A 10,932-nucleotide genomic window follows, 5' to 3' on the forward strand; every position below is an offset into this window, starting at 1 on the left:
AACCAAGTTCAGGATGAATATTTTACATAAACCATCCAATATCAACCAAGTTCAGGATGAATATTTTATATAAACCATTCAATATCAACAAAGTTCAGGATGAATATTTTACATAAACCATCCAATATCAACCAAGTTCAGGATGAATATTTTATATAAACCATTCAATATCAACAAAGTTCAGGATGAGTACTTAACATAAACCATCCAATATCAACAAAGTTCAGGATGAATATTTTACATAAACCATTCAATATCAACAAAGTTTAGGATGAATATTTTACATAAACCATCCAATATCAACAAAGTTCAGTATGAATATTTTACATAAACCATTCAATATCAACAAAGTTCAGGATGAGTACCTTAAACAAACCAAGTTTAGGATGTGTACCTTACATAAACCATTCAATATCCATCAAGTTTAAGGAGAGTAAAGAGTACCTTAAATAAAACATCCAATATCAACCAAGTTTAGGATGAGTACCTTATATAAACAATCCAATATATCAGAAACATTCAACACTAATAAAACCTTACACAAAAAAATAAAATTTAAAATAAAACAAATTGCATTGTGATCTATTGCTGGTTCAGCTTAATGGCTACTTTTGAAGTATGATGGTTAGGCTTAACAATTATCTTTGAAATAGCAGCAATTACTACCTGCTTCCAGTTGAGTTATTTAAGAAAAAAGGAGCCTTAAAGTGGTTGAAATGATACATCAGATATGGTGAAGAAGCGGAAAAGAAATTGAGCAGATTTTTTGTTTTGAAAATGACTTAACTGAACAGAGACTGAAACAATATTGTTCAAATCCAAACCAGAGAGAGTGGGGTCAGTGTGGTATCTTTATTTCAAAGAAAACTGAAGAAACCCTAATCCTACATACTTTTAGGTTGAGCAACATCCTGGCACTTGCTTCTGAGATTTGAATTGTTGGTACAATCTTTACTTGTTTGCCAAGAAGTAGAAATAGCTTTACCATGAGTTAGTGCCCCTGTCAACCATCCTAAACAAATAGAAACTGTGGCTTTATCAACAATCTTCTACTTCTGTTACATGAGTTAGTGCCCCTGTCAACCATCCTAAACAAATAGAAACTGTGGCTTTATCAACAATCTTCTACTTCTGTTATCTGATAGTTTTCTATGCATGCTTCTGTCATGTTAAAAAATTTTAAAAACAAATGCAAAGGCCTGAACAACAGTTTTCAAAAACAAAGTTAATGATTGGTCTTCAGACAGACAAGCATTCTTAGTGGTAATGAGAGAAAAGTTCTTGTTTAATCAATACAGTTGAAAAAAAAATTCAGAAACTTAACATCAATAATAATTTTTTCATAATGCAAACCTCTAATACTTGCACTAATGTCTTCACAAAATCAAAATTCAAAACTATTGTAACATGTTTACACACATATATTCAGACAATAGAAGAATATTGTTGGAATTCAGTGTAGGAAAATTCATAAATGTATCCAAGTGGTTGCCAGAATATAAAAACAAATGTGCATTAAGTTGAATAGAGTCTGAGAACCTAATTTCTGTTACATGTGTTAATTATAAATTCATGTTCCAGTGTCTGAGGGCAATATGTAAGGTGTGGTTTGATATTCATGTAAACAAACACTTATCACATGTAATAAAACTAAAGGAAGAGAAACTGCATAACAGCTGATGTGAGTCTTGTCAAGGGTTTAGATAAAATAAATAAGAATAACACCAACCTATTCTTAAAAAAATAGCTGATTTGGGAAAACAAGTGTTATTGTTAACTGTAATTAAATCTTAAAACATTACTGTTGTTTAGTTTACAGTAAGCTTACTATAACAAGCAAACAAAGCTAGAAAAAAAAATTACAGTTTATAGAGTGAGTAAATATTCTGATATTTAGTTCTGCATATTATCTTCCAAAATTACCAAATACAGCTTAAATATTTCATAAAGCACTACTGTTCTTATGTTTCAATATGAAAAAATCATGAGATTCTCACTTTATAAATAGTCAATAAATTTGTAAAAATTCTTAAACTGTAACCACTGGTCTTTTAACACTGTTAGGTTCAGTAAGGAGACCATGAAATAGTAATATTGTTTTATCACAATGATTAATATTAAATATTTAACTGGAAAAACTCATAAGTGAAATTGAACCCAGGACCCCTGACTAACAAGGCCATTCACAGAGATCACTTGTACTCTTGGGTAACTCAGTGATTATAGCACTAACTTTGTTAACTAGAGATTTCAGGTTCAAATTTCATTCTCAGAGTATCTTTTCATTTTTCTAGTTAAATAATTTAATGTTAATTATGAAGTTTAGTTATAAAGTTACAAAGTAATATATTAACAAATCATTAACTAACTCCTGACATGCTTATCAAAAAACAAAAATACTGGCATCCCCCGTTTAGTGTACTTTCTATTAGCATGTTTTCATATTAGGGAACTTTTTCTATTAGCTCAACCAGTCATGATAGAAATTTTCAACTTAGCAATGTTTTGAAATAGAAAATGAGATTCTCCAACACATGCATGAGATATCCATATGCTCAGTTTATCTTTGAAGGCTATTATTGAAGAACACGGTATTTATCATGTCAGGTCTTCATTGCCGTGGAAACTGGAAAAAAATTTTTTGATAGCACTTTCATTTCTTCTGAAGAAAAGCATGCACCTGGGTTTAATGCTAAGCCTTCTTCTTGGACTAATACCAAGAGGAGTTTAGATTGAAGCCTATGCTTGTGATCATAGTGAAAATAAGAAAAAATCAACTTTATTTAATAAATTATATCTAATGTGATTTGCTAATATTGCATAATATTGTTGCTCAAAAAGAAAAACTGCTTTGAAATAAAGTGTAAAGTTTGAATCATCAACAATACATGAACGTTTTATATACTTATTTAATGTCCTGATTATGAATGCATTCCCCCTTATAAGATGTATTCTTATGGGAAATTGATTTTTGTTTAACACGTTTGTGTTTGGCACAACATTTTTCAGGAATGTGTTAACCACACTAAAATGAGAGATGCTGTTAAGTTTATGTTCTATTTAAAATTATTTTAATACATTTCATTTTTAGATTTCATTCAAAAGTCAATAGAATAATTACTCAAACTTTCGAAGTTTAAATCTAAAAAAAAAACACCCTTTGTTCTCTTAAAGAAAAATAGTCAACTAATCAAAAGCGCTCAAGTTTTGGGTCTTATTTTATTACACTTTATACGTGATCCTTTGTGCTAACTCTTTTATCAAAACAGAATGATTACTCAATAATTAGTATTGAAGAATCCAAAAACCCAAACATTTTCAAAACAAAGACCTCTTCATTTGAAAGTCTTTGAGTTCGTACATTGTAATTTATCTATATTTTTTACCCTATGTGTTTTTTTAGTATCACACTAGTTGAACAACACACTTTCTTCATAGAATTAAAAATTGTGATGATAATCATGTGGAGAAAAATTACCAATAAATCATTTCATACTACCTCTTACATGATTATACATGATGTTACAACTATACAACTGAAAACAATAATCATCCCAACATTTTCCTGTCAGTTGCAAACTGGAATACCCACACTCACTAAGAAGACTAAAGACATCTACCTTACATGGTAACCTGACCCTTAATAATAAAAAGTGAAGGGTTTTTAAGTCAAATAATATTATAAGCATTGTTCTGGCAATAATGCCAAGTTTGACTGCTGGAACTCTAACATATATATATATACATAAAGTAAAAAATATAAAAATAAAACCCACCTTTCTTGGGCACTAAAGCTTTCAGCATATAAACGCAGGTGTCATCTGAAGCCCACGCGTGCATTTTCCTGTAGGAGTCTCTTCCTTTTTCAGTCAGTTTTTCCCATGGTTTTGGTTTGGAAAGTAGTTCACTTACAGTACCTTGTGAAAGGCCAAGCACAAACTTGGCAAAAAGGCGTTGCCCAATATTATGCATGCTCAACAGTTCCCGCACGCACCGAGCAATGTATAATGTGTTCAGTGTTTCATTTGCATATTTTTCCAAACATTGACCCAGGCACTCTTGGAGTTTGTCTAAGGTCACGTGATCACAAGAAGAATCTTTATATTTTGGAAGTTCACCCAGTTTGGTGCCATTCAGGGATTGATGTGCAACTGGGGGACACATGTCCTGGGTTGGGGTAGTCAGAGGTGGGGGGCTACTCTGATCTTCTTTTTTCAGTATATTGGTATATGTGGACACAATTTCTTCGCCTAAGAGAGAGCCAATGTTCTCGACAGTTTGAAGTGGAAGCGGATTTCCCTGATGAGAGAGGGGACCTGCAAGAAAGGTGCAGAAAGAGCCGAATCATGGTCAGGTCTGGGTCAAAAGTGAAATGTTTTACCAAAGACAGAAAAAATTTGATAAAATAAGAAAAAAAAAATTTCATGTGGTGATACTGATATCAAGGGTATTTTACCACAGAGTAGCTTCCAACACCTTTCTTGAATGTCCTTTTAAGTGTGAAATGATGTAACATCTGTGTTTTAGATGTGAAATCAAATGTGGAGTTCTTAGTAACGCAAGGAATTCACACTGGATAACATCTCTGTATTCACTGAACAGAATAGTGTTCATACACAATCATAGTTAAAAAACAAATGAAGACTTTTGCTATTAAAAACACTGTGAATAAAAAACATGAAAAATTGTGTAAAAGTTAAAAATAATGATTGTATAAATTATCTTCGGTTTCATTTTTCTGTTCAACATAATATCCCATTATATGAGTAGATAGCAAAATGGAAAACAAAAGAGAAACATTCTGTCTTGAATTTGAGTTTTCAAAATACTTTATTTTCATTTCTTGAGTGTCTAATTATGTCTGTAATTCAAAATATATTTTCAGACTACTTCTTTCGGATCTAGTAAATACGACAAGCTATACTTCTGATGAATACTATTTTCGAATAGTGTCTGTCTTTTCAATCAATAGCTTGGAAAAACATATTTAAAAAACAATTACAAACATACAGTGTAAGAATAAAGTGTGAAAGTCCAAGAAGTTGAATTATTGACAAAATAAGTGAAAAACAAGAGTTACTGTCCTCCCAAATGACAAATCTTAGATTTCTGAGAAAAACTTTGTAAATATGATAGAGAACAATAATATAAACAGACAAATACTCTTCTCCGTATCATGAATTAGGTGTGTAGAACATTACTGGGTCCATGCACACATAGAAGGAAAGAGAGAATTAGAATTTAATGCAAGGTTCAACCTCTAAGGGTGTAAAATATTTCACTGTATATTGATAAAACGTTCACTCAACTTCATACAGAAATGAAAATCCTGTGTTCCTAGTAAAGACATACTTTAATGATAAGAAAACAATCACTAAAAATACTTTTTCCTACCAGACAAGTCAGTATTAGCTACTTTCAGAGCAGTATTCTGGGACTGCAAGGATTTGTTTTTCTCCAAAAGCTGAACTTCAAGAGGCTTTGAAATAGATTCAGGTCCTGATGTGGCGATACCATTATCTTCTTCAGCATTTTCATTGTTAGGAAATTCCATAGACTTTAAAATGCTGTAGACAGTAAGTTAGAGATATTTCAACTGTTCTTAGTTAATTATTGAAAAAAGTTTAACCACAAATGGACACACATGCTAAACATTGGTATTCATCATTGCTAACATGACAGAGGGGTAGACAGGAGGAAGGATGTTGAAGAACAATCCAAGTATTCTAAGAAAAGTCTACTGTCTTCTGATTTTTATTAAATAAACACTTGACTCGCATGTAAATCACTTAAATTCTTTGTACAGAAAAAAGGTCTCAATTTTTTTTTGGAAAAAGCCTCCCCCCCCCCCTACAGTGTAGTGCTGCCTACAACCCTGTACTGGAACTAGAAATTAAACTTTAACCACTCTAGTATTCATTATTGGTTACATCGGAATCATACACAGTTACCTGAGAGATACCTGTGCTAGCAGCCCCTAATTTTGAAATGATGGAATAAAGGGAAGGCAGCTAATCGACACCAATTCATGGGCTATTCTTTATAAAAAATAGTGGGATTGGCTGTCACCTTATAACATGTCCACAGCTGATCAGCAACAGGTTTTGATCCTGTGATTCACAAATTGGGAGTTAAGCACCATATTCACCATACTGTAACTGAATATTAACTTGTAATCTCAAATGTGAAAGTATGCTAGACACTAGTATTCATCACTGCTAACACTGGAGCTAAATACTAATTTCTAATTACAATTTACTAGACACTACTCTTCATTTCTAGTAACATTGGAAATGAATAATAAATTTCAATCACAAATGTAAGAACCCACTAGAAATTTTTTTTTTTCATTTCTCATAGTCCTTGTGGACCGTTAAGCCGATGGCAGAGCAAGATCTGCCATCGTTTCTAAAGCTGTTTCTTTCATCAAGGATGCAACCTACTTGACAGCCTTCCCTCTTTGAAAAGGCGAGCATGTTTGGTGTGACGGGGATTTGAACCCGCGACCCTCAGATTGCGAGTCGAGCGCCATAACCACCTGGCCTTGCCGGGCCCCACTAAAAACTAGTGCTCATTATTGGTAACATTAGGATTGAATACTAAACTTTAATTAGAAATTTAAGGACACAATAGACACTAGAGTTCATTATTGCTAAGATTAGAAATGTAAAGACACAACAGACAATAGTATTCATTATTGTTAGAAGCAGAATTAAATATTAAACTTTAATCAGAAATTTAAGGACACGTTAGACACTATTGTTCATTACTGGTAACATTGGAATTGAATATTTGACTTTAATCACAAATTTAAGGAAACACTAGTGTTCATTAGGAAAACTAATATAAATGCCTAATATCAATCCTCTAAACACCACAGATCCTCCTGTTAACAATAATTAGGAAATTAAAAATAAAAGCCAAATAAACAAATTAAGCATATATTTTCAAAACTAACATTGTAAATATTACAAAGTAAGCAACAAGAAGAAATATCCACTACCTTAGTTCTTTCTTGATCTCTTTATAATCTTTCTGCTGGGTAAGCTTTTCTTCCAGCTCCTGGATGGTCTGATTTTTTTCCACTAACAATTCTTCAAGACGAGTAATCTGCAGATGTTTAAAAAAATTATCATCATACACAATAGTTTAGTTTATCAGTCAGATATTAATTATGTATTATTTTATTTTTATATTAAATAATTTAATTGTATGTTTTCAAATTTTAATTAGTTTTTCACTCTCTACAGAAATAGTTTTCACTTGGCTAAAATGGTGGAGATATACATGTTTTAGGTGGTACAAAAAACGTACTCACTTGTGAGGCACTTGTCTGTTTCAAGTTATTGACAGTAGACTGCAAACTCTGTATGTCATCCATTAGCTGGGAAATCTGTCAAGATAATTAGAAGGCAGAGCACAAATGAACTTCATAATCCAGATACGAATGCCAAACGTACTTCAGTAGTAAAGTTAAAATGAATATTTTATTCAAAATATCTTGGCAAATTTTGTTTGTCAAATAATACTTTGTTATTCAGCTAGGAAACATACAGTACAAAATTTCCACTTTAAAAGAATCTCAGTTTTATTCAGTATCCTGTGTTTAAAGTACAAGAAAATGATCTTCACATGTGAGTTACTTCTAGTGTAATAGAAGATCCTTTGTTAACTTAACGATCTTCACATGTGATATACTTCTAGTGTAATAGAAGATCCTTTGTTAACTTAACAATCTTAACATGTGCTTTACTTCTAGTGTAATAGAAGATCCTTTGTTAACTTAACAATCTTCACATGTGAATTACTTCTAATGTAATAGAAGATCCTTTGTTAACTTAACAATCTTCACATGTGAATTACTTCTAATGTAATAGAAGATCCTTTGTTAATTTAACAATCTTAACATGTGCATTACTTCTAATGTAATAGAAGATCCTTTGTTAACTTAACAATCTTCACATGTGAATTACTTCTAGTGTAATAGAAGATCCTTTGTTAACTTAAATATAAATCTTCACATGTGCATTACTTCTAATGTAATAGAAGATCCTTTGTTAACTTAACAATCTTCACATGTGATTTACTTCTAATGTAATAGAAGATCCTTTGTTAACTTAACGATCTTCACATGTGCATTACTTCTAATGTAATAGAAGATCCTTTCTTAACTTAACGATCTTCACATGTGCATTACTTCTAATTTAATAGAAGATCCTTTCTTAAGTTAACGATCTTCACATGTGCATTACTTCTAGTGTAATAGAAGATAATTTGTTAACTTAACAATCTTAACATGTGCATTACTTCTAATGTAATAGAAGATCCTTTGTTAACTTAAATATCTTAACATGTGCATTACTTCTAGTGTAATAGAAGATCCTTTGTTAACTTAACGATCTTAACATGTGATTTACTTCTAGTGTAATAGAAGATCCTTTGTTAACTTCCTGAAAGCTATCTTCTATTGTACTGGATTTCATTCTAGTATAGTAGACATTTCTGTGATACTAGTGCATTAGACAATACTGTGACACTTACTGTAAACTACTTTCTGGTGCATTAGACAATACTGTGACACTTATTGTAAACTACTTTCTGGTGCATCAGACAATACTGTGACACTTACTGTAAACTACTTTCTATCGAATTAGACCATACTGTGACACTTATTGTAAACTACTTTCTATCGAATTAGACAATACTGTGACACTTATTGTAAACTACTTTCTGGTGCATTAGACAATACTGTGACACTTATTGTAAACTAATTTCTGGCACATTAGACAATACTGTGACACTTATTGTAAACTACTTTCTGGTGCATTAGACAATACTGTGACACTTATTGTAAACTACTTTCTGGTGCATTAGACAATACTGTGACACTTATTGTAAACTACTTTCTGGTGCATCAGACAATACTGTGACACTTACTGTAAACTACTTTCTATCGAATTAGACAATACTGTGACACTTATTGTAAACTACTTTCTGGTGCATTAGACAATACTGTGACACTTATTGTAAACTACTTTCTGGTGCATTAGACAATACTGTGACACTTATTGTAAACTACTTTCTAGCACATTAGACAATACTGTGACACTTACTGTAAACTACTTTCTGGCACATTTGACAATACTGTGACACTTACTGTAAACTACTTTCTGGCACATTAGACAATACTGTGACTCTTATTGTAAACTACTTTCTGTCACATTAGACAATACTGTGACACTTATTGTAAACTACTTTCTGGTGCATTAGACAATACTGTGACACTTATTGTAAACTACTTTCTGGTGCATTAGACAATACTGTGACACTTATTGTAAACTACTTTCTGGTGCATTAGACAATACTGTGACACTTACTGTAAACTACTTTCTGTCACATTAGACAATACTGTGACACTTATTGTAAACTACTTTCTGTCACATTAGACAATACTGTGACACTTATTGTAAACTACTTTCTGGTGCATTAGACAATACTGTGACACTTACTGTAAACTACTTTCTGTCACATTAGACAATACTGTGACACTTATTGTAAACTACTTTCTGGTGCATTAGACAATACTCTGACACTTATTGTAAACAATCTTCAAGTGTACTAGAAAATAACGTGATAGTTCCTGTAAACTATTTTCTAGTGTACTGGAGAACTGTGATCTTCTTGAGTATGATCTTCTAGTTTAATGAAGAATATTTGGACCTTTCTGTGGATGATCTCCAAGTGTACTGGAGAACCCTGTGATATTCCTGAGGACAATCTTCTAGTGTTTTGGGCGATACTATGACACTACTTACTGATTGTAACATAAAATTCATTTTCACTAAACACCACACATTCGTTATAATTGCTTATTGAACTATGACATTTCATACAGAGCTACTAGATGGAGCCACTTTCTACAACACTGTTTCGGAACAAAGCCACATTGGGCTACCTGCTGTGTCCACCGTTGGGAATCGAAAACCGGATTTTGGAGGTTCTAAATCCATAAAACTACCGATATCCCATCATGCGACCTACAATACATTCAGGTTAAATGGGCTACATGAAATCATTGTTAACAGAATAGCTTAAACACACTTAAGAACAGAGTTACAAGACTGTACAATGAACGTAACTACCCGAGATACAACGTCACCTGCTGGCGCTAATTACCTCTTTTTCTTTAGCAGCTAGTTCGACCTCTAGAGATGATCGGCTAAGCACCTCGATGGCTTTCTCCATATCCGGAGCTTTCTGGATTTGTTCAACTAATTGAAGAGAGTGTTTAGCAGCATCCAGTCTTTCCTTCAATGTGGCCACTTCTTTCTCTGCTAGTGTTGCCTTCTATCCAGAGAAAATATACATATGTTATAAGATGGTTTTCGTCACATTAATATAAAAATTAGGTATTCAACAAGAGCTCGTAAGCTCTACACCTTTATCAATTTAACTTTGAAGTAAGATATATTACTAGGTAATTAAATAAAGAACGTACAAATTATACACATTAACCACTACACTTATAACCATACTCTTCCAAAGGTTTAATATAGGACTGGCAGACAAGACTCAGGATCTGACTATGTCGTTTAAAGGGTTGACTGAAAGCAGACAAGACTTAGTGGGTTGTCTATGTCATTTAAAGGATTGACAGTAGTAGGCAGACAAGACTCAGGATCTGACTATGTCGTTTAAAGGATTTGACTGAAAGCAGACAAGACTTAGTGGGTTGTCTATGTCATTTAAAGGATTGACAGTAGTAGGCAGACAAGACTCAGGATCTGACTATGTCGTTTAAAGGGTTGACTGAAAGCAGACAAGACTTAGTGGGTTGTCTATGTCATTTAAAGGATTGACATAGTAGGCAGACAAGATTAAGAAATTGTATATGTCGTTTAAAGGGTTGACTGAAAGCAGACAAGACTTAGT

At 32.5% G+C, this 10,932-nt stretch overlaps 1 protein-coding gene across 2 annotated transcripts in view; it reads right to left on the reverse strand.

The window, feature by feature from the left end:
- LOC106473503 (homeobox protein cut-like) overlaps positions 1–10,348 on the reverse strand; it is a 48,529-nt gene extending 38,181 nt beyond the window's left edge. Inside the window, exons 1-6 of one of the 2 annotated variants that reach the window (XM_022401930.1) lie at positions 10,177–10,348; positions 7,319–7,393; positions 7,004–7,110; positions 5,395–5,567; positions 3,777–4,316; positions 893–1,012 (exon numbers count right to left, since the gene is read on the reverse strand). In XM_022401930.1, the coding sequence (XP_022257638.1) occupies positions 893–1,012; positions 3,777–4,316; positions 5,395–5,567; positions 7,004–7,110; positions 7,319–7,393; positions 10,177–10,245 (1,084 nt within the window). In that variant the 5' untranslated portion in view covers positions 10,246–10,348. The remainder of the gene's footprint in view (positions 1–892; positions 1,013–3,776; positions 4,317–5,394; positions 5,568–7,003; positions 7,111–7,318; positions 7,394–10,176) is intronic. The other variant, XM_022401931.1, reaches the window with a different exon arrangement.
- Between the last annotated feature and the right edge of the window lie 584 nt (positions 10,349–10,932).

The sequence above is a fragment of the Limulus polyphemus genome, unplaced genomic scaffold (genome assembly GCF_000517525.1).
Source record: "Limulus polyphemus unplaced genomic scaffold, Limulus_polyphemus-2.1.2 Scaffold6231, whole genome shotgun sequence".
NCBI lineage: Eukaryota > Metazoa > Arthropoda > Merostomata > Xiphosura > Limulidae > Limulus > Limulus polyphemus.